A 25,728-nucleotide genomic window follows, 5' to 3' on the forward strand; every position below is an offset into this window, starting at 1 on the left:
AGAGAAATAATTAAATGAAATGTTATTCTGCTTTCAATGCAAATAATTGCATGTAAATAATGTGCAAATCCGATGAGCACATCACAAACATCCTGTTGTGCTTACGCCGAAAGAAATGAGTGCCGATTATAATGATCTTCTTAAAATTCATGCAGTGGATCACTGCCATCTCACCTTTGTCTGCGTGGGTTCGAGTCTCGGGCTCGGTTAATGCGGGTATGTGAGAAACCTTGCCGGTAGCTTCTCGTGGGTCGGTGGTTCTTTCCGGGGTTTTCCCTCCACCATTAATACTGGCCGCCATGTATAGCATATCTTGTGCTGATAAATGGCGTTAAACCCTATAATAACAGCATAATGAAATGAAACTATGGCCATACTTGTCTGATTTAGTAGCAAGTCCCGTTACAGTGTACTGCTGTATCCAGGCTATCTCGGCATTTAAACAATTTTGTTGAGCGATGTCATCATGCGCGATGAATAGCCTATTATGTAAACATGATGTCAGTTAGTTGAAATAGGCGTATATATTAAAGATTTTAAGAATGTCAGGGTAAACAAAATCGCAGATTTCCTTTTTGTTCAAATTTAACTATGTCGTCAACCACATTCATACTATAGCCAGTTCCATACATAGATAATGCCGAGCACAATATATGCAACTCGTCCGCCTCACAATCTAACAGTACGAGAGAAAATGGTGACATGACTGGCGCTATTTAAGAGAAACTGTTATCTTAATTACGGGGGAACAAATAACGGTATATTGTCAAACTCGTGAGTTCTAATGAGTTATAGCTCAGTAGCTACAAGCCAAGTTAAGAAATCATGTCATCGCTTCAAATTCATAAAAAGTGTATTGGTTGACTTCACAACACAAAAATGGGTATTCAGTTATTCATCTAGTTGACTAAACTGGAAACTGAAATATTTTGACAGTTCGTATATGTGCGTGCAAAAGTCAGTTCCAGTGTTTTCTTCAATAAAAAGGAGTCAACCTTAGGTTTTCTTCTTTATCAGATAATATTGACAAAAGAGAACAAGAAGAAAAGTAGACTCGGCAATTAAAGTGCCGTGCATGTTGTGTTAAAAGTTTCTTCAGTGAGGAACAGTTGACGTCGCATTACATTTACTTCATGAATAATCTATACCAACTGAATATATCTTGATAAAATAAATTTTTGAAAGGGCACTAAAGAGTTATCTTTTCATTGCCATTTAATTTACAAATAGGAAATAAACTTCAACATAATATATATCTCTTACGTTGATATAATTTTTATTATTATCAAGGAATTGCTTATGTAAAAGCAATACATAATAGTCACTTTTCTGAGTGTAGTACGCATACTGTAAGACCTCTATGCTCGCTTATAAGTCCAACTGCAAAACTGCACAGGCCCAGATCTGCTATTACATAATGTGCCAACAGATCTGGGTCTTTCCAATTTGTTAGAAGCAATCAGTCGAACAAATAACTTACACCCTGATCTGCTGACACAATATGCAATAGCATGTCAGAGTCTGTGTTGTCTGCTGTCAAACAAGATATTTAACCATATACTGCCTTATAGTGCGACCACTTTGCAATGAAGTACATCATACAGCATTCCCTCATTATAATGCAGTCCACGAGAGTCGTATATTGTACTGCCTTATAGTGTGTCACGTGCCTCCTACGGTATTATTTCTAACACCAGAGAAGGATGGACAATTTAAATTTAAATAGCTTCGAGCCCCCTGTCAGCAATGCCGACGGTCTAAGTGCAAAATTGACTCAAGGTGAAAGGTATAACAATTTAGTAAATATAACCGTATTCAACTATTTCATCGACAACTTCCCAACCGTAATTCTTTCGACAGATACAAACAATGACCTTTTCCGTTACCAGTTACTATCCTCATATGAAATCACAGTCTTAAGAGAGTATACATGAATGGGTTAGACTTCAATGCCACATTTTGATGGGTACAAAAAAGGCCTTGTGCCCCAGATCCAGTCCATTTATTTCGTCTTCTTTATATTCTTCTTATATAAGTTTTACGTGGCATCCATATCAAAACTCACGTTGGACCTGAACCCATTCTATGAGATATTGTGTTCGTATGAGTTTTTGTCCATGTACAAGTAATAATGTATGTACGACCAATGCATATGCAAACAATGCACGTTTACATCCATCTATTGGACAGGATCAATCAAAAGCAGCAAGATATCTCTTTCATCCTATTGTTATTTTTATCCTTTGTAAGAGATATGCTGTCTTCATATGTAGAAGTACTATCCATCATGAATGGCCCTTGGTAGAAATTCAAGAGTTTTTCTGTTATCTTCACCAAAGCTTGGTCAATGCCTTCACCTGAAACATGACGTTAAATTTGGTATGCTTTAAAGTATTTGAATCTGATACAGTAATTAAGCACATCATAACATTGGTATTAAATTTGTTTGTTATCCAGTAAATGAAAACATGATACGATGTGTTTGTTCCAGAGATTAAGGTGACTCTTCGACCAAAATTTTAGTCTGAATGTAAAAGTTCGTATAACATTTTGCAATAAAAAATCCCAGTATAGGATTCAAACTCATAAATCTTATCTGAATCATTCTGTTCCAAATACAAATTAAAATAAACACAAGTAGTATAGAAAATGGGGGTTCTGGGCCGCCTTTATCACTACGTGATAAAAGAGTGGCCAGAAAAGAATTCCATGGTTCTATACTACTGAGTGATGGGGGTTCTGAGCCACTGGGTCTTTCTTTTTTTTGTCCCTAGCTCTTTTTTCCTATCTTGTTTTAGTCTCGTGTGTCCTCGTGTCCATGACCGAGTGTATGAATGCCATTGGTGGAGTAACGTTTATCATCAAAGGGGCATAGTCATTTTTTGTGAATGAGTATGGTATATATTTTGTGCTGCTGTGATCGGAATGTGCTCATGGAGTATTATTGGAGATGTCCGTGTAGTGCATGTATGTAATATTGGTGTGTTGCTATTTTAGCAGTGACGTTTTTTTTTTAAACTCCCTTGGCTTTCTGTATGACAGTGACATCTTCAAGAGCGATGCAGTACATTTTATCTCGAAGTCCGATGATTTCCCTGATGGGTATGCCCTGAGTTTCATCTTTGAATTTTCTAAGTCCTTTTTATTGTCGTCGCAGTGGAAGGGACTGTGTTGTGGATAGTCGCTAAGATCTAAGAGATGTCTGTGTTGATACAGATCTGCGTAGACGTTGTCGGTGTGAATTTCATAGACGAGTGAGCCTGTATCGGTTAAGAGTAGCGTGGCTTTGTCTCCGTAGGTGTGTTTTATGAAGTCGCAATGAAACTCGGGCATAAGCGTTTTGGAGAGCTTGAAAACAGCTGCTCCGACGTAGATGGGTTTGTCTAGCTTGAGATTAGTTTTTCTAGATTCGATGGTGACGAGTTCATGCGTAGAAAGGCATCATTGGCCACGAATTTATCTCGCCGTCGAACGTCATTGACGATTTCTATTGTCTTGCGATGTCGAATGTTTTCCATGGTTTTTTCCGAAGACGCTATTGTTCATGAGTTTGAAGAAGTCTTTACCGAAGGTGGCGGTGGCTCTGGCTCGTTGTGTCATGTTGAAGTCGATGAAGGGTTTCATCCAAGGTGACTGATGAAACTTGAGTGTTCGGTGAATTTTGTCAAGAACGAGTCCGTGTTGGAGAGCTTGTTCGAGCAGTCGATGATGCATTTTGTAGTGGGTTTTGTGGTTGATATCAGGTATCAGGATTTTTTACCTTGGCATCTCTGAATCCGAATTGGTGTTGTTGTTGTAGTTGTTGTGGAGAGAGCATGGAATGGGTAACAAAAATAGATTCAGCGCAGAAGGCATTATCGCTATCAGCATCGTGTAGATATTGTGGATACTCAAGATCGACTTCGACAAAATAACCCCAATCATCGTGGTATCCCGCTTGTTTTTCCTAAAGAAACTGTTCACCGGTGATCCAGTAAAAAAGCCTATGGGAAGCGGTTGTGACATGGCCCACCATACATATTATTATCGTTAGGCAGAGGATATAGGTGGAAGGTTGAGTGGGATCGTAGTTGGACAAGTATTTGTGGTTGGCGACGGCGTGATTTTGCTGATGACGCAGATGCATCCTCGCACGATCACAGTCATGTCTGGACCGATGAAGAGTTCTAGGGTCACTCCGGATTGTTTGAGGAGAGCATCCCAGGAGAGTCCTGATGAGGAGAAACACCAGAAGGGATCGAGTTAGTAATGATCTAGGCATGTTCGTCTGAAAATTTCGAAGAATCCGTGAGTAAGAGTACGTCAGTTTTCACGGACGGGTCATTATAATCTATGAAAGTGTGACAATCCAGCTCTTTCTACGTATCTTGCACGCATTCTGGTATTCGTCGTTGGTGATGCCTGAGAAATATAGATGGGAATAAAAGGCGTCTTGAGGCGGCAACGAAGTTTCATCGAATCTTGACCATACATCGATATTTTCATAGGGATAGACACATTTTTGCTTGAGCAAGTCCGCTTTGTCACCAATTTTTTTTCCAGGTGGGTAAACTGAGGACAGTTTTTGGCGAGTTCTTCTAGCAATGCCGACATGAACTGAAACGAATCGATGTATCATAAAGGAGCAATCGAGAATGACATGTTCTTTTCAGAACTGTTCGGGATATATTTGTTTTGAGTTCCCACATCGGCGAGAAGTGGTTTGACACGTGGATGACTGCGTGCTGCCAAGATAAAATGTCCATCGTACCCTCGTAGATCATGCGCGATGACTGGAAGGAAGTCTGGCTCTTTGAAGCGTAGATTAAAGTGATCATGAGCGGCTCCTCGATAGCATCTATTTTAATGGCAATAGTCTCTGATTTCTTTTATCATGAGGTTGAAAGTACTCTTCACGTATGCGGCATCGATGTGCTGCTTTATGATGTCGTAGTTGTGGTAGTGAGAGTGGAATCAACGTGGCAGGATTTTTTCATATGGCTTGAATGCGTTTCTTTTCATCAATGACTTAATCAACGTCGATAAATCCGATAATCGGCTGTGAAACGTAGAGATAAGTCCTGACGGATGGCTAAATATATTTAAGAAAACTACCTTTTCACAATTTTATTATGCCTCGGTAGATTGAGGAGTTCTTCTCGATGCATGCAAGAGATGCAATGCTTGAAAAGGAGTTCTTTATCGTAGACGACGCTGAGCGTGTCATTGTTGCAGAGCTCCTTCTGCTGTGCTGCCGTGAAGAAAACGAGATTTGTGTCCTATGCCCACTACTTTGGCGAGTGAGAGAGACACGTTGATGTCTATGTTGAGATGGAACGCATTCACGATAGCATCGTCGAGATCTTTGGATTTTCCACGATAACATAGGTGAGATATTGCGTCTGTTCCACCACGCCACCAGTCATCTCTACCTCCTCCATCTATACTAAGCTAATTTTAAGATCCTTTTAAGCATTGTTTTACTCGTACATCGAATGCAGTTCTACCTGTCAGATGTTCATCGTAGAAGAACTTCACGACGCCGTCTCGGGATAATTTCCACGCGCTGCTCAGTCAGTGTTAGTTCTAGCGTTACAGGAACGTGATTTCATAACACCGTGCGATGGCTTCACGAAGCATTTCTGGGTGATGGAAGATCACGTCGGTGACAAAGATCTCGTTGTCAGATATCTTTTATAGAATCAAGTCTCATATTTTTGGTCATGCACCTTTTAGAATCGGTTTAGCAGCGTCAGTCCGTACTGGTTTTCTACTATGTCCACGATGAGGTTGTCAACAGTCCTCATCTCTTGAATGAGCTATGACATGTCAAAGGGAGCTCCGCGCAGATACGATCGGATTTTATGGAGCATTTCCTGATAGGACAGCATAGCCTGTTTAGTGCTTTTTGACCTCCAATCGTGGCTCGAGGCGTTTCATGGCCAGTCCAGCTCCGGACAAAATCAACATCGTCCGATTAGATATAGCCCCTGTGGAAATCTCTCTCGTGGCCCTCACGGCGATCGGAATCATCGAAATGACTTTCAATATTCGTTTGTAACGTCGGTACGCATGCCTATAGACATAGATTCGTCGATGGTAATGTCGATAATACGATTCTAGTTCGCATTGCTGCTCCATCGACAAGTTTTTGTCGATGTGATTGAAGTCAAGAATGGACTTCATGCTCCTAAACTCTTGATGAGCGTTTCAATCTGTGGCAGGTAATCTTTGAGGAATTTGATGTGCGTTTTATCTACTTGGATAGTTCTGTCGTCGAACTCGTTGATGATGTCACGGTTTATTGGTATTCTAAACACGACATATTTCCTTTAATGTTAGTCACATGGTTTAATTTTACAAGATCTGCTAACGTGTCAGGATCCGCTTACAGACCAATATCTCTAAATATTCATAATAATTGTCCACCACTACCACACCAAACGTGATGCTGCATGGATCACCACGGTCATATCTGTAAACATGATAAAAGTATTCGCCATTTTCTTCACGTTTATATTGACTTTTTCGTAAGCTACTATTTTTCGAGAAAGATCCACAACATCCAAGAGAGATTCATATTTGGAAGGGTTGATCTCCAAAGAGCCATCACTGCCAGGATCGTGTACACGTCCTCGTATTCCAGTCCTACGTGCTGAAAAAGATTTCGCTGATCGATAGCGTCTCTGAGTTCTCGATTAACGCGAAAGCGTTTTCGTTATACCACCTTGTTCATGCAGTCATGATGTATTCGGTGTGCCTCGTTGCCTTCCTTTAGACCAAACCGTCTTCATTTGACGTAGCCAATTATCACGATAAAATCAAGGACGTCTGGATGCAGTTCGTGAATGATGTCGTGTACGATGCCTTCAATGATTTTGACTAACCGTGCTGACTCTCTATCGTTACAACATTTAAAGGCGGTCAAATATCGATCGATGGCGTCTCTGAGATGCTGTTGTGGCATGCACCCCGCAGACAGATGAGACCGTTTCACGTCGTGATGTTTCCATCTCTCGTGAGCCTCTTCCAATGATGGTTTACCATATTTCTCACTTCATTCAACTCCACATTTACTCCCGTGACCATCTTCAGCACGCTCTGGTCTTTGTCAGCGTACTGTCCATCCTGTCTATAAGTATCGTCGAACAACAAATGGTACAGCTCTGTAGTGATGCGCAAGATTTCTGCCATGATCATGCAAGATAGCAGATGATCTTGATAAAATCATCCAGAATATAAATCTAAAAATAGATCAAGCTGGGATGGGGGGGGGTCTGCTGTGAGTGCCATGAATTTAAACGTAGAATATTTCAGATACGTACTTGAGGAAGCAATTATATTGTGGCTGTACCGGTATATAAGGCATCCAAGGTATTTTCGGGTTTGACACCGTTGAGTGTCCTCGTGAGAATTCTTTCGCTGCTACTATTTCATCCTTGGATCCTAAATTTCTACATCACCACTGCTTCAGTAAGCTGTATCTGCATCCAAAAATAAGAAGTGACCCCGTTATTCGCCCAGTCGTTTCCAGTTCAATGAGCTGCCACAAGATCTATCGAAAATACCAAATAGGCCTTAAACGAGGACAATTATCCGAACGACACTGACAAGACGATGCTGCAGTAATTATTCGTGTCTCCACAGAGAATCGGAACATATCCCACATTGTGTTCACGTACATTTTTATAGCTACTTCGCTGTTGGCTGCGAGTGGATAATCCGTCACTACCATTTTAGTCCACGCTGCCAAGGTGAGAGTCATTGTGAGTTTTCCACCCGTCGTGGATAATTTAGTATTTCCAACGAGTTGAGCTGCGAATACCAAATTGTGTTAGTGTTATCCATGAACGGCCATACACGCTAATTCTACCCATGCTGAGATTTCCCGTCATCATTCCACCGCCAACGATAATTTGGTATGTGCGAGTAGGTTCACGTGAGACCAGCGTGCGTCATTTGCGCCAGGAGTTGGATAACCCACATCTTCGAGAGCGGTTAAATTTCTTGTCCAATTTAGCCACAGAAGAACTACTTCCAGTTCCGACCAGAGTACTCAAAGACGTCAACGACATGGTGAATTATATTGAATATGAACATCATTAACTTCGACCGGAACGAAAAAACAAAAAATCAGGATAATAATTTTTGATGCCAGATTGCCATTACATAATCGTGGGTCCTACTGGTCGTGAAGAAACCTCATGGACAAGTTTCTGAATAACATGCTGAAACAGGGCTGGGTGGTCCTATTTACGATCAATCCTCATCAGGACAAATATCAAACGATAAACGAGTTCGGAACTACCGTGGAAGGAAACGATGTTTCCGGAAACGTATCCACGATTGCAGATCCAGAATAGATTCATCCTGTGGAAGAACTGGGTTCAGACCTACTCAAGATCATCGTGTTTGACGACATTAAAATATATAGAGAGAATATGAATAAAATCTACGAGAATTTTTCGTTATCGCGACACAAACGATGCAACAGCCTCTATCTTACTCCGTCGTATTAAGATGTACCGAAATACATCCGACTGAATATGTGCTATTTTTAGGACTCGATAAAAGATAAATCGACACGATCGCGAGAGAAAACTGCCGTGGCATTACTGCCAAACAATTTAAAGACTGTTATGCAGCAGCAACGTCGAGTTCTAAATATGATTTTATGACCTTTTGTCGCGATGCGGAAACGATTCCGGACAGCTATCGAAAATGCTTTGAAGAATTTTACCAGCCTGATTAGTATATAAACACCATCGTTGGAAAAAGTCACAACACGTCGTTATCGCGAGTACGTTCTCAAGAAGTTTATCGACCAACGGGCGCCTTTACGTCAACTTGTTATCGAAGACAAAGTAGGTCAGCAGATGTTTCAACACAATGTGGCTTGAGATTTGTTCAAACCCATTCCGACCAAACTCGACGAGGCCAGAACGACGAAAGATGTCAAGGAAGATCAGTTATTATACATGCTTAAATCAACTCAGCAGGACCTTACGCCACCGTCACCGGAAGGCAACATCTCAGATATGATGAAACGAACGGAAGCTGGATAAAAGAAAAAGGAACGCCCGTGTCACTCCAGAAGATGAAAGAGAAACAGATGACCACCGAGGCTGTTCTCGACATCCTCACAAAAGAAGAAGAACACATTCAGCAGGAATAAGAAAAGTTTCCGAAGAAATTTTTGCAGGAGGAAATTGTTTGAAAACATGAGAAGGATAAGTTCACTAGAGCCTCAGAATATATGAAGAGTGTTAGTGGTTATCAACCAGCACAATCCAGCAAAGAACGGCTGGAGAGCTTTCTGCAAGAAACGATTCCAAAGTTCAATGTCTATGCTGCTGATGCTTTAGGATCGTCTTCCGAGGATACTCAAGTACTTTAAGGCACGCGCTGGACGTCACTTGGTCAGCGGAGTCAAGCTGATGTACGGACCATGGATTGAAAATCATCAGGATGAGACCGAAAACCCCTACATGAAATAGCTGCTTAAACGGTCAAAGGATTTTAACGTTCATATGGCGCACCAAACCAAGACCATAGAACACATTTACCGCCACGAAGCTACACCTATGATTCCCATGACGGAGCAGCGCTATCCGGGCAACATCTACTAGCGATAACGAGTGATAATTTTTACGTATTGGATTCAAAGGGCGAGCGAAGTTCAGTGTGGCACTTACTGAAGCTAGTAGCATGAGTAGCATGATGGGTTCATTGATACCAATAAATCCTATACGTAAAATATGGACATTATGAATAAAATAGCAAAGCTGCCGAAAGAGGATAAGCTTTAAAAAATCAGAGGTGATAAGACGTCAACAGGAGATCGAAAAAGGGAAGACTGGAAAATGCATCCGCTACTTTCATACTGCCGCCGGGATCGTCTTGCATCTCAAGTTTCTGATCGCTTCTAAACAAGCGGAAAATGTAAGGATGGAAATCGATCGATAACAAAATGAAAGCTAGTCATGTCACATCACTAGCGCATTTTGTACGAGGACTTGATATAGAAAACAACGTTTTCCAATATGGACTATACCACGCTGTTTTTCGATTCGCGACCGGTCACATCCACGGTGATGCATGATCCTCCGTTGGAAGCCGATTTTCAGTCGTCATACGAAATAACCTTGATATACGCCGTAGTCTGGATCAGTGTCTTTAACGTTAACACACAACAATAATCGATTTTCATCTGTAGTCGCACTTCAACAAAAAACGATGACGATTTCTCCAGCTGGATGCATTACTAACATCTCCACAGAAATGTCCCGACTGATCACCGCGAATGGAGATGTCTCTGCCAATATTAAAATCGAGCCTAACTATTCCACGCTGTGTACTAGAATCACCCACTTGGGAAATTACATCGTAAGATTTGACATCGCTAACTCGATCGAATACACTGGTCAACAGTGAAATCATTACTGACTTGAAAAGGCCCTAATCTGTAGTATTTTGGTGTGCCGAACACGAATATAACCGTGAAAAATTTGTATTGGCTCTCGTTTTGAAGATATTCATATACCTCATTTTCTATGTTTCACTGTGTAAATTTCTCCAGTAGGACTGCAGCAACATCCGGAATAATGATGTAACATTGCATAATACCATCATGCACACATCATCCACAGTTGATTGCATCATTTTCTGATGCAATGCAATACTAATGCCATGCGACTGCTGAAGTAAGTTGACGTCAGCAGTGTGCTATACATGTGTAGGCCTATTATACTAATGCCAGGCGGCTGCTGAAGCTGACGTAAGCAGTGTACTATATAAAGCCCAATCAGATAGGTTCAGCATTTAAAATATTTTAGACGTTGTGCGAGACAGTTCAAGCTACTGTTACATAAAACTTATTATTTTATCCATTTACGTACAATAAAGAACAGTAATGCCTCGAAAGTGTGTTAATACCGCGGACAATTTTTGCTATATTTGTGGGGAAGTGACATTTGCCAACCAGAAGAAAAGTATCAATTCTCAAGTGAAGAAGGCATATCATCTTTACTTCGGATGCAAGGTTGGTGACCAAGACAAGCCTTGGGCTCCGCATATATGCTGTGCTACATGTACAACACAGCTTTCACAGTGGTTGAATTGCAAAAGGTCATCAATGCCGTTTGCAGTCCCAATGGTGTGGAGAGAGCCAAGCAACCACCTAAATGACTGTTACTTCTGCTTGGTTCCTCCTCTTTCCGGCGGAATAACGAAGCGAAAGAAGTCGAGAATAGTCTACCCAAACATTCCGTCTGCATTGAGACCAGTTCCACATGGTGAGGGACTTCCTATTCCAGAACCTCCAGCAGAATATTCTCTTGATTCATCTGACGAAGACAAAGGTGAGTCGACCTGTTCTTCTCCTGGTCCATCAGCATGCAGTGATCCAGATTTTCACTGTGGTGCATCATCAACCCCACACAGAATAACACAGGAAGAACTAAATGACCTGATTCGTGATTTGGACTTATCAAAGAACAAGGCAGAATTGCTAGGATCAAGACTCCAACAATGGAATCTTCTAGAAGAAGATGTCACAATTACTGCATATCGAAAGCGCCACCAGCAATTGGAGCCTTTCTTCAGAAAGGAAAGTAATCTGATATTCTGTTCCGATATTGAGGGCCTCATGAATGCTTTAAAAATCACTCATGACCCACAAGAATGGAGACTATTTGTGGACTCTTCGAAACTGAGTCTCAAGGCTGTGCTTTTGCACAATGGAAACATTCTTCCATCTATTCCAGTAGCGTATGCTGTCCACATGAAAGAGACATACGATAACTTAAGGCAGCTACTGAATTCCATTGAGTATAACAAGTACAGCTGGTACCTCTGTGGTGATTTGAAGGTAGTTGCCCTTTTAATGGGACTGCAGCAAGGATATACAAAATACATGTGTTTCTTATGCGAGTGGGATAGCCGAGCAAGGGAAATGCACTACATGAGGAAGGAATGGACTCACAGGCAGAATGTAGCCATTGGAGAGAAGAATATCCAACACCCAGCTCTGGTTGAGGCTCAGAAAATCTTGCTACCACCCCTTCACATCAAACTAGGTTTGATGAAGAACTTCGTGAAAGCCATTGACCGGACTTTGCCAGCATTCCGATACCTGCATGAAAAATTCCCTCGACTCAGCGAAGCAAAGATTAAAGAGGGAGTTTTTGTGGGTCCTCAGATTCGAGAGCTTTTCAAAGATGACCGGTTCAACAACTTGCTGGAAGGTGACGCGAAACAAGCATGGAATGCTTTTCGCCTAGTTTCTACAAACTTCCTCGGAAATGTTAGGGCAGAAAACTATAAGGAACTAGTAGAAGACATGTTGATGAAGTATAAGAAACTTGGCTGCAATATGTCTCTAAAGATTCACTTCCTTCATTCCCATTTGGATTTCTTTCCTAGCAACTGTGGTATTGTTAGTGATGAACACGGCGAACGTTTTCATCAAGATATCGCAACAATGGAACAAAGATACCAGGGAAAATGGTCCACTACAATGCTGGCTGACTACTGCTGGACACTCCTCAGAGATGCTCCCGAACAGCTGTACAAGAGACAGGCGAAGAAATCTAAGATGTAGTCAATGACTTGATTTTTTATAGGTAGGCTATTACAGTTGACCTTTTACTATTGGAATGCATTTCGTTATGTAAACATTAATTTCTTGCAGATTACAAAAAAACTAGAGCCAATTTTGCAATTTGACTGTCATATTCGTGTTCAGCACATAAAAATTGATAAGAATTGACTAATTTTATTTCAGTAACATGACTTTTGTAAAAATTTGTTGTCCAGTGATATCTACTGGGGTTTAGCGCTGATACTTCTCTTACACAAAATGGACTGTACGAAGGAGATCTGCTCGTTAATATCACCGATGTCAATATCATCATCATCAACTGCTTGATCGTTCATGGATCATTATCCTCAGTAGTCTCAGATTCCAATGTGATTTATTCCACCTCGACTAACGTACCTCCAGGTTCACCCGTGCAAATTCGTCCTAATCCTTTCATTTACTATCCTATCACGAACACGTACGCGATCTCGGAAATCACATTTTGGCTGACCGTTCAGTCTGGAAATGCCGTCGATAACAACCATGAAAGAATCACCTATTATCTGCACGTAAGTCGCGAAGAGACCTTCACGAGTGCATCGACGTAAAATCATAGGTGGATTTATATCTACGTGGTTTTCTTCCGTGCGAGCAGTACTTCCATGGATTGCCGCCAAAGATTCAGCAGTTGCTCTCAAGGCAGCCAAAGCGGGATCTACGAGTGCAGCTTCTACTATGGGAACAGCTGTGAAACAAAAAATAGCCATCAAAATTATGCCTGTGACTCAGGCTCTTCAAACATCGGCAAGAGTTCTTAGCGATCGATCGGATAGAAAGGTCAGTCCTTGGGTGCCATCATGTCTGGGTATGGATTAAAGAGATTATGGTAAATTTTTTATAGCAGTAATATAGCATAGCATCATGAATTCGAGATTTACACCCCGATTATCTTCGTCTCAACGATGCTACTCCCGTGGATGTCTCCACCGTCGAGTACGAGTACGTGGAGTATCAGGACACCAACATCACCAATCTCAAGGCGAACAAATAGAAAAGTAGAGACGCGTGACGAAGATGTGTACCTGATTCCGCATAATGCCTTTCTAGAAATCCGAGGGAAAACACAAACCCACCAGTGGACTATGGAGCCAATACGTAAATAACTCTCCAAAATAACGGATGGTCGTTATTCAAGGAGGTTCAATACCAGCAGAATAATCAGATCGTGGAAGAAATCAATGGCTACTTACCTCAGGCCAGCACCATCGTGAACTTGGTCATGTACAGCGATGACTACATGCGATCGTGCCCTACTCAAATGTGGTGATTCAGAGATATCAACAAGGGACCGGCGGTCAGGAACAAATTTCGTCGGGTACACCCCAGTAAATTCCGCAGAGCTGACGAAGGCAGAAGCGCTAACGTTATCGTATATAGACCAGCCTCTGCAGGAACAGATGCGAATATCTGAGCCGATATGAGAACCAACGGTGCAGGATCTGCTGTGGTGAGATCTGCTATCTGCACGATGCTTTCTCACTCAGCATCTTCGGCGTATGCAGACATGTTCATACCGTGTTCAAAGGTGTCAAGCACACGCTGGTTTTGGAAAGAGACTTGCCCTCTCAATACATGCACAAATCAGCGGTAGTCGATGATGGAGAATTCAACATGACGTGGTCGTCCTTGTGGGGGCCCAAAATCACACCATCAACGACACAATTGCTCGAACTGGATCGACATTAGCCAGATTTACTAAAAAAAAAACTTTACTTCGACCAACACCGCATTTACATGCAACAGTTCACGGGTAACCAGAAGACCACGTCGTGGAGATTCTTCATTAATCGAGACAGCGAACGTCCTAGACACGTCTTCGTGGCATATCAACGAGCAGACCAACGCGATGACCAAACCAGAAACGAACATGTGTTTAAAAATCTGGGACATACTCGCATTCAAGTCCGAATTAACTCCAGACAATATCCAGAGCGAGAACTTGAGAGCAACTTCACTGTCGAATTCGAAATTATGCTCGCGTCTACATGATAATGATGGAAGCCATGCAAAAGTATCAAGACGTTGATAAGAGCACGCAGATCTCTTTGGACGATTTCGCGAACTTGTATCCCATCTTCCACTTCCATGTCTCAAAACATTCCTAACGTCTCAAAGATTCTTCTGCCGAAATCGAAATCCGATGGACTATAAGTAATGAGGCTGGTGTTCCCAATTACGTATGTTATGCGATGGTCACCTCAGACCGATTCATGACCTTTGACGTGTACAACGGAAAAACGAATATGCTTGTATAGACAACTGTTTTCCCGAGACAATGCTTCAGCGCAAGCGCAGACGCGATGGTCAGGGAATAGTGGATCCAATCATTCCCTTTGTCAAGACCATGGCCCCACGTTTTTTGCTTCCGTCCTTGCACCGTTAGGACTGGCTGCAGGCAGCGGGGGACATTACCGGAGCTACTAAAGAAGCAGTGTTAGGCAAAAGTGTTGCCGGTAGAGAAGCTCGTCAAAAACGAGCCATCGCCACCTCGTCCATTGGCTAAGCCAATCACGGTTACAAAACTTAAAGGAAACGAAAAATATAATAGCATTTCATATAACCCCATATCGTACGTTCCAGTCGAAGTTACGCTGTCATTACAGCAGAAGAAAAGTGTCGCTGTGGCGGCCACACATAAAAGACCTGCCCCATTAAGGCTCAAACACTCATGGGACCCGATCAGATTATGCTGACACATCGTCAAGCGAAATTTTTCGCTAAACATAAGATTGTGCGAGAATTTCTCGTTCTGAACCAATCCCCATCTCAGCTGTCCAAAAAAGGAGGATTTATGGGACCTCTGTTAGCAGAAATCGATGGATCCTTACTGCCAGGATTATTCGAACTTGGAAAAGGACTCAAGTTGCCAGGAACCACGCGGGGTAAAAGCATGAAAAAAAGTGTTAAGCAACTTCGATCTGGAGAACCTCTTAGGATGCAGCGTTTACATTTCAGATGTGTCTTTTCTAAAGATTAACTTCGTGAACATATCACCTACGAAGAGAGCTGCGTAATTAACCTGCAAAATTATTGCGATGGACATGGCACTCACTGGGTCGCCATCGTCAACAATCTTCATTCGGACGATGTGGAGTATTTAGATTTGTTTGGTTTACCTCCTCCCGAGGTAGTCGTGCGATATCTCAAAACAGCGCAAAAAGAAGCTGTGTATAACTCGTTACAACTTCAAAACTTCGACGATATCATCTTTGGATGGTACTGTATCAACTACATCCAAAAAAGACAGGATGGACAATCTGTCGTTGAAGTTGTTTTACAACTTTTAAAATAATATCCACTCCTCATATAACCATCATGATCTCGTAGTGACTTAAGTATAAAGCCAAAAACGGAGAGTGTCAACCATGTCGAGGTGGTCACCCAAAAGCATCGACACATTATCAAATCGAGGTGTACCGTGTGTGGTTCTAAAAGGACACATTATCACCGGTAAAGAATAGTTCATGACTTTGTATACAAAATGCACCATTGCAGACACTGAGCTCGATATGAGCTACGAGGATCTTCGCGTGGAGAGAAATCTGTGTGTGGGAGACTGTAAAGGATGTGGACATCGACCAACTCTTGGAGGAGCTATGGAAATCCATGCTGTCATTGGAAAGCTTCCTAAACCTCGTGGTGGATGGACGTTGCCAAAACATAAATATACAGGGCCATGGAATCCCTTAGAACAACAACTGGATTAAAACGATGAGCCACTACTAGGTCAGGGGTCCTGCAACGGTATGGTGCCATCGAAATGCATCAAGATATATGTTACAGAGATCATCCCGACGATAAAGCGGTATGTGATCGAGTCATGCTAAGGGACTTAAAACACTCAAGCCAAAACATTTCAGAGAACGTGTAGACCGAGCTCTTGTGCGGGGCATCATTGGCACCAACATAACTTAGGCATAGGTGTGACAGGTAAAATAAAAAAGTCAGCAGAAGATCTTTCGGAACTGAAAGTTCTCGCAGAAGAACTGCATAAACTAGCGCGCACTCATTTTCCACGACGCAGAGTCATCGCGGTCGTGGCAGACGTTATGTGGTCGGCAGATCTCGTCGAGATAAGAGATTACAGCGCATACAACGATCATTTCAAATATCTCATGACGGTCATCGATGTGTTCAGCAAATATGCATGGGTAGTCCCTCTGAAAAACAAAACAGGAAATCTATCGTTGAAGAGTTTAATAGCATTGTAGGTGCACGAAATCCCAATAAATTATGGGAAGATCATGGTAGGGAATTTTATAACAAAATTGTCTCAGATTGGCTTAAAAAAATAATATTATCTTGTACAGCACACACAATCAAATCAAAGCGGCCGTCGTAGAGCGGTTTAACATAACCCTCAAAAGTCGCATGTGGAAGAGATTTACCAGCGATAACACCAACCGATACTTAGATGTTTTGCCAGAAATCGTTGACCAATATAATCACACCTAAAAATGACACCCATGGAAACCTCATCGGCTGACAAAAGAACAACAGATCACAGACGCCTTATTTTAGATCCAAATTCAAAGTAGGTGAAATAGGCAGAATCAGCCACAAAAAAAAAAAGAACAAAAAAAAAAAAAAAAAAAAACACGTTTGAAATGGAATACACCCCCAACTGGACCGAAGAAGTCTTCGTCGTGGAAACCATTCAAAAACCTTCCAGTCACCTACACGCTCTAAGACTCCTTAGGAGTGGTCTAAAGCGCTCTCTTTTACGGATCACTGTTATTTCACCTCTCTCTGCGTGGGTTCGAGTCTCGGATTCAGCCAATGTGGGTATGTGAGAAAGCTGGCCAGTAGCTTCTCGTAGGTCGGTGGTTCTTTCTGGGGTTTTCCTGGGGTTCTTCCTCCACCATTAATACTGGCCGCCATGTATAGCCTATCGTGTGCTGCAAAATGGCGTTAAACCCCACAACAACAACAACAACAACAACTCCTTAGAAGAACCCATCCAAGGCTCATTTTACGAGCAGAAATTAAAAAAACAGGACGTATTCAGAGTCGAAAAAGTCATCTCTAACAAAGGGAAAAAATCGCTTGTCAAGTGGTTTGGCTATACTGAACGATTCAAATCGTGGATTCCCACAGCCTCTTTGTCTAGTGTGCATCAGACAACACCTATGAAATAATCTTATCATATGACTCGCCAAGGTTCTTTCCAGAGACAGACTTACATTTCGCTGCATGCTATCGAAGACCTATCTTCTCGAAGATGCGCTTAAATACATACTCAAATTTTATGAATTTCGCACGACCTACCAGCTGAACCCGAGTCACCTTATTAAGCCAATAATAAAAATCATTTCTCGTTCTCCTCTTCTTCACGCTTCTCACAATAAAGCATCTCAGGCACATAACTCAGATTCTTATTCCCATAGGTTATCAACTCCTTCGCATGCTTCAACCATTCATGAGACCCCTCCTCACTTAATTCAAACACTGGATCATTGCTCTTCTTACTCAGTCCCAACTTGTCTACACTCCAGGGATAACACGGAAGAAACATTCTATTATGAAAGCATATCTCTAGGGACAAAAAATGAAAGAGCCAATGGCTCACAACCCCCATCACTCAGTAGTATAGATTCATGGGAGACTTTTCTGACCACTCTCTTATCATGTAGTGATAAAGGTGGCCCAGAACCCCCATTTTCCTATACTACTAACACCATATCATGTTATAAATCTCATAGAATTATATTAGAAAAAAGCATGTAAGTTTTGATATAAAATGTGACAACATACAAAGCTTTTCAAAAACCCTCACAGGATGGGGAAAAAGCTCATTTCCCTTATCTAGATCCTGTGTCAAAATACGAATTTAAATATACATCATATCACAACATAAATGTTATAGAAATTATATTAGAAAAAAAACATATAAGTTGCCAATTATCTGATCTTACAAGTGGAGCGTGACAATCACTGCGTCATGTAACACACCTATGTTGAAAAACGTTTTGGGGCAAAGATAATATATGATTGTAGATATAGAAGAACTTTGCCATTCTAAACTGATATAATTACTGAGATCTAAATTTTGACTAATATCATCGTTATATTTTCTAACGGTTTGTATGTTACGGTATGTATGAATTTTCTCATTGACGAGGAAAAATGGGAAATATTTTATCTTCCTTATCATTGATTCGCGTATTGCAATAATGTGGAATGTTCTCATCAGCAAAGATGGTACAAGTGTCATTTACATTTAACGTGCAACTGACAAGGGAATTCGTGTTACAAAATACATCATAATTTGCTTTATCATTACTGAGTCTGTAAAATAATCCTTGTGAATTTTGGAGGTAGTGCCATTTGATTGGCAAATAAGTATTCAAATTGTATGCTTATATTGAAGAAGAAAGTAGAACATTAGTTTTATTCTCCTCAAAATGTCAAAAACACTTTTTAATAGAGCATTAAAAAGCAGTTTAAAGTATGTGCGTGGGTATATATATATATATATATATATATATATATATATATATATATATATATATATATATATATATATATATATATATATATATATATATATATTTATTTATTTATTTATTTATATATATATATATATAGGCTGTCACTAAAATTCCGTACAAGTCGATAAGGAAATTAAATGAAGTCCTTGACTGATATTTAGAATGCAGTCAGATATTAATCAAAGCCATTTTCAAGATTGTCCTACAATACTCGGTGACTTATAGTTGATTGTTCTCTTGATTTCATATGGCAGAATTGTGTGAATCTGTCAGTAACATTTTAAAGCCTATTTTAGAATTTTCACAGTTCTTTCTCTACGTCATCATTCTTCTGTTAAATGTTGCAAATTATTTTTTATTTTAAAAAATTACCTGTTTTTGCTGAAGTTAAGAATACATCATCACATTCATGTGTCGCGGCAAAGTTGTGCGCACTCTGGTCATTTATTGATTTTTCTAGGTCACATTTGTTTCCTATGAGGAACCTCATAGCTGAAATGTAAATCAAATTAATACCCGTCATATACCCGATTTAAAATGTTCCCATAGCTGAAATGTGAATCATATTAGAACCCGTCATACGGCAGATTTTTTAAACAGTCCCATAGCTGAAATGCGAATCAAATTAATATCCGTCATGTATCTGATTTTAAATATTTCCTGTGAATCAATACGTGTATATGATTTTAAACATTCCTCATAGCTGAAACATGAATCAGATTAATACCCTTCACATTGGATTTCCAACATTCCTACTTTTTTCCTTAAAAAAAATTGCACTATACATGTTCAAGTGTATTCACGGTTGCTTACTACTTGACTTAATTTTGCCTATGCTATAGATTTACGTTAAATCTGTTAAGACTAAAACTCACAGCATATTTAATCTTAAAAAAGGGGAACCTCTGCAGTAAATTAAGTGGAATAATAACTAATTTACGCGCAAGAATTAAAGATCCAATGTTATTCGGATGAATTACGTCTCTCTCTAAACAAATTAATTAATTTACTTGTTTCGAATTTGCTTCGAGAAAAAAATCTTTACACTAAGAAGATGTTTTAAAATAACAATATATGAAAATGGTCTTGAGATTAAAAACTGCAAGCTTAACCCGCAATTTTCCAGCACTGGAAGTCCTAGTCTGGTTCCCTGCTTAGTATGCTCCCTGCGTTGCACTCCACTATACTAAGTGCAACGCAGGGAGCATGCTAAGCAGGGAACCAGACTATGGAAGTTGTTGTTGTTGTTGTTGTAGGGTTTAACGCCATTTTTCAGAACAAGATAGGCTATACATGGCGGCCAGTATTAATGGTGGAGGAAGAACCCGGAAAACCCCGGAAAGAACCACTGACCCACGAGAAGCTACCGGCAAGCTTTCTCACATATCCACATTTGCCGAGCCCGAGACTCGAACCCACGCAGACAGAGGTGAGATGGCAGTGATCCGTGACGGAGAGCGCTTTAGACCACTCGGCCACTCGGGGCCCCTACTATGGAAGTCGAGACACTGGTCAACCCTCGATCTTCCATGGAATGTTCATACAGAGAGTTTTGTGTAAATTACCTTTCGGCGCCTGATCTTCTGCGTCTCGGATCCATTTGGTTAGGCGTTGAAGCGATGTTGGGTCGTGTACGCTGTACACAAAAAGTAAAGCCTGAGTGTTTCGGTAGTAGTTTCGTGTCAGTGTCCGAAATTTCTCAACCCCAGCCGTGTCCCAGATCTGTAACTGAAAGCAAAGCATTCCTATAATTTTATTGTAAATAGTTTCTCATTAGATTATTAATTTGGATGCCAAGTTTAATTTTGATCTGTTACCACCATGTGTTAGCATAGCAAGGACGATCTTCTTTTATGACACCATACATTACTGAAACATATTACCAAGTTTTATCAAGAATATTTGCAATGCAGATCATTTCAAATCAGGAATTCAATCACACAATTTAAACAATTGGTTTGTTTGTGATATTTTATCTATGTTGAAACAAGTTTTTAAGTTTGTAATATTCAGTTTAGTCGAATATTTAATTTTAATTTGTAAGATATAATCTGCAAGAAATTGTGGACCCTCAAGATCCAGTTGGATAAACTTTTATGGGCCATCCTTGATGGATAATGTATTTTTATGTTTGTAGTACGACTGTCATATGTATGTGTACTGCATCAATGTTATGCAACATATTTGTTATATGAATTACTTTTTGTGTTATCTGCTGTTCCTACCTTAATGTATTATTATTATTATTATTGTTGTTTTTTGTTGTTGTTATCAAGTTCAAACGCATACTGAAACATAAATTCACATCATATCGATACCCAAAATTTGAACGTTTCCCTTTTTTCAAAGTCTTTTTGCCGAGTACTCTAAGAGTACAGATAGCTTACGTAGCTAAACTGAGAAAAAAATGTATTCTAAGAGAAAATGTGTACAGTAAGCAATGATGTGAACCTGGGTGGAGTATTTCCGTCTTTTCTTGCAGTAACAAAACTCACATACCTAAACTGGGAAATAATAGTTTCTCAATTAATTCCGTCACAAAATTGTGCAAACCTATCGGGAATACATGTGCTGTTGTCAAATTACCATACTGTTTCTCCAACCTGTTAAGGACATCAACATAATCTTCAGTCGAAACTAGGTAACCGTATTGAAAAGATCCGCAATCGACTCTTCAAATTACTATCAACACGGAAGAGAAAGATGGGCAACGACGTTAGGCATTTCTCATATTTATCCTCACATGTTTGTCCGCATTACAGTGTATACCGTACTCTGTGGAAATTTGAGAAACTTAGTAGTTCTCTTGTCCAGTTGGTAACAATGTGCTAAAGGGGTATTAGTTTTGCCTTCCATCTCTGGGGTTAAGCACTCCGGTGGCATAAGGGTTAGAGCATCCGCCTCGGATGCGGGAGGTCGTGGGTTCAATCCCCGGCCGAGTCATATAAAAGATTTATGAAAATGGTACTAACAACTGCCTCGCTAAGCGCTCAGCATTAAGAGGTTAGTGTTAGGACTGGTCGGTCTGGTGTCAGGATAATGTGGCTGGGCGGCGCATCATGCTACATGTCTGCGGCATGATGCCCCAGTGCTAGACATCACTATAAACTACCTCACTGCAGACATCGTATCGATACGACTGAACAATTATTAAAGCTACGTTAAAAATCCAACACACACACACACACACACACACACACAGAGTCTCTAGGTTTTTTTGGGTGGGGTACCTAGGGAGGGGTCAAAGGTCAAACATGACAATCTAAGGTACAGTTACACTTCGGTATTTTTATGGCCAACCTAAAGCTCTTCAGACATAGCAGTAATATATTATACATGTAACCAGTATGGTTTTCAACCCTTAGGATCAATGCCATGGATAAGAAAGGTGCTTGGGGTGGCGATTAAGAAAAATATATAGCAGAAAGCGTTGGAATTTCCTCTGATGAGCCATATTAAGGTAATTATTATTTTAGATTTAAAAGTTCCCGTCGTTGAAGCATATAGAAAGACATATTTCTTTGCGGTCCATATTCATAGATATCAATATCGTACATATATATAACCCTAACCCTAAACCCTAACCCTAACCCTATATATATATATATATATATATATATATATATATATATATATATATATATATATATATATATATATAAAGGTCTTACTATAAACTGTAAAATATAGTATAAAACACTGATTTAGGGGTGTGAGTCAATATATATATATATATATTTTCTTCCAAGCCTACATGTTCCTTCGCGACGACTAAAATCTGAAATGCTACTAGCGTGGCTTACCATACAACCAAGGCTTTTCCACTTCCTCTTCCCAAATTTACGGAATCTGTTTATTCTAAGCAGCTGTAAACCGACTTTCTTGCATGTTAGTTAGTTCCGGGGAGTTCGTGCACCGCATGTTCCACTGTATTTGAGGCTGTCGCCGTTAGTACAGTTTAATCACAACATTTGCGCGTCTTTTAGATGCCCCTCACTTTCATTTAAAAAAACAGCCAAATAAAAAAATGAAGAGCCAGATTTTGCAGAGCACCAATATTGTCTGTAAAGTGCGCAGGACTTTGGTTTTATAAAGAAATATAAATATGTTGTTGACGCCGCTACGTCTTGATATCTCTAACGAAAGGCGAGAAAAGAATAATAGGTTTGAAAATACATATACTCACTGATATCTTTTCCCCGTCCATATCGAATGACTTTAAACAGCTCTCAATTCCGATTGTCGCTTGAAGCCTTTCATAAAAAATGTTGTCTTTTATTCGATGGAAGAGCGCTGACTTCCCAACTCCAAATTCACCTAACAAGACAGCTTTGAATTTCGGGTTACCCTTGAAAGAGGAGAATCGTTTTTGTCTTTTGAGCTGCGACATTTTTTTTCTCAGTCAAATTAAAAAAGTCTTTGATTTACTTTCACCTGTCTCGTCACATTAACATTTAGAATCCATCTGTTCTCCAATAATAAAATAACGAGAAACGTATTATATGCGACGTGTTGGTGTGTACCCGATACTTCCTCTACTTCCTTAGAAAATACTAGTATGAACCAGTATGTTAAAAATGTAATGCAAAATCTTTTTAAACACGAGCGATTTCTGATCTCGGTTAATGGCCCACACTGACAGATCAACTCTGTCAATCACGATTATCCTAAGGTAGGTAGCTATGAACCAGTCGTATGTCATTGGGCGACTAACGTTGCAAAACCCCACTCAAAGTATATCAAATTTTCGTAGGTCACGATTACGCGGAAGTTATTTGCATTGTCAATAGTTACAGCTAAATGGTGTCAAGAGAACTGCATTTTAAGTTTTTCACTGATTCTGTCGATGAAAATGTAATTAGGGTATGTTAATCCGTATTACTAAATAAATATTTTAAAGGTATGACAAAACGAAGAAATGCAATTAATGTTGTTGTTTAGGGTTTAATGCCATTTGTTCAGCCCAAGAAAACCCGGGAAAACCCCGAAAAGAACCATCGACCTACGACAAGCTACTGACAAGCTGTCTCACATACCCACGTTGGCCCAATCCGAGACTAGAAACCACGCAGACAGAAGTGAGATGGCAGTGATATGTAACGGTGAGCGCTTTAGACCACTCGGCCACTCGGGACCTAAAAGAAATAGTTAATATAATTATGTATGTATTTATCGTAACTGAGCAATCTGATTATTCTTTCCTGATAGACTAATGAACCTAAACCTTTTAAGATTGGAGTCATCAGGTTTAAAGGACCTAGCTGCAGGAATTGAGTCACCATTGTTGGCAAACAGCCAGAGGAAAGTACACACTGGATCTGGAGAGAGAGAGAGAGAGGAGCAATAGAAAATTAATCGATTCCGGGCTGAGTCGCTATATATTTCCTTAGCAAATTGCATAATATGATATCTAATAACTATTTCTAACATTTTTTAAAATCATTTATACTTTCTGTAACTTTTTAAAAAGACAACCAAACGAAATGTTCTGTTATAGCGGTGTAGGTTTGGTGGCATAATCGTGAGAATTCAATATCCATTTCGATATTCTACATGCCTATCCGAGTTAAGCCGGCTGAAATCCAATTTCCTTCTTTCCCAAACTTTTCCCTTCTTCCTTAAATGAAAATTATTTTTTACGAAAATTTTGATTTTAATAGAATTGAAGGTGATACGAATTTACCTGTCTATCTTCAGTTTTAAAATCATGTTTTCATTCAACGAAAGTGTGTAGAATTTAGAAGGTTTCACTATAAATAGAAAAAAAAACAAGGGTTAATTTCAAAATATATTTTACTATAGCAAAATGAAGTAACTTGTAATGGAGGGCATGCATTTTATGACAATTGTATATAAACTTTTTTGAGCTTTTCTTTAAGCGGGTATTTTTTGTTTGGGGAGCAGTCAAAACTACGTCCAAACTTTTGGGAAAATACACAAGACCACATATTCAAATATGAAAGACTTGTTAACTGCACAGTAATTATCTTGCGTTTTGTAAAAACGTTTATATACATTTGTCTTCCTGCAGCATATATATATATATATATATATATATATATATATATATATATATATATATATATATATATATATATATTTGTTTGCTGAGATCTTTTGCTTATTTTATGTAAACCGCGTTTATTTTTGTCAAAGCAATTGGAAGATGTATCTGCTGAACACATCCCATTCTCCTGCACTTAGATTGGACACTAACTGTCCTCTAAATTACGATAGACCTAGAAAAAGGATAAGACGATTTCATGAGAATTTGAGCCCCGATGAAAAAGAATCTAACAGTTGGATGGAATACGTTGATAATGAATCTGATGTCTTAGTCCACGAAAAAGTAAAAGGAACATAGGTCATTTTTAGGAATGGTTGCACTTGCCGAGGAATTGTTTTGCCTGTTAGAATCAAAATTCCATTATGAAAAATGCACAAGGACGATAAAGAAGTAGTACACACCCAAGCTGATGGAGATACTACCTGGCAGTGGGGAGACTAGGACGGATAACTCGTCAAACCCCTGCGAGGCATACGGTATCCTTTTGATCAAAGTTGACGTAATCTTTGTAAACACTGCATCATAATACCCTACATCAAAATGAAAGATCC

The 25,728-nt window shown here is 39.9% G+C and overlaps 1 protein-coding gene across 2 annotated transcripts; it reads right to left on the bottom strand.

The window, feature by feature from the left end:
- Nucleotides 1-1,246: 1,246 nt before the first annotated feature.
- On the bottom strand, nt 1,247-23,810 carry LOC149782972 (ras-related protein Rab-1C-like). Of its 2 annotated transcripts, none has more exons than XM_089934949.1 (4): nt 23,297-23,810; nt 20,676-20,832; nt 19,483-19,602; nt 1,247-2,357 (listed from the first exon to the last, which is right to left on the bottom strand). In XM_089934949.1, exons 1-4 carry the CDS (start codon nt 23,498-23,500, stop codon nt 2,197-2,199), a joined length of 642 nt encoding a protein of 213 aa, XP_089791075.1. In that variant the 5' UTR covers nt 23,501-23,810; the 3' UTR covers nt 1,247-2,196. The 2 variants fall into 2 exon arrangements, with proteins under 2 accessions (XP_089791075.1, XP_089791074.1); XM_089934948.1 differs by having other exon boundaries at nt 20,676-20,838; nt 23,297-23,803.
- Nucleotides 23,811-25,728: the final 1,918 nt, after the last annotated feature.

The sequence above is a fragment of the Sinohyriopsis cumingii genome, chromosome 15 (assembly GCF_028554795.1).
Source record: "Sinohyriopsis cumingii isolate HCF-2022 chromosome 15, ASM2855479v2, whole genome shotgun sequence".
Taxonomy (NCBI): domain Eukaryota; kingdom Metazoa; phylum Mollusca; class Bivalvia; order Unionida; family Unionidae; genus Sinohyriopsis; species Sinohyriopsis cumingii.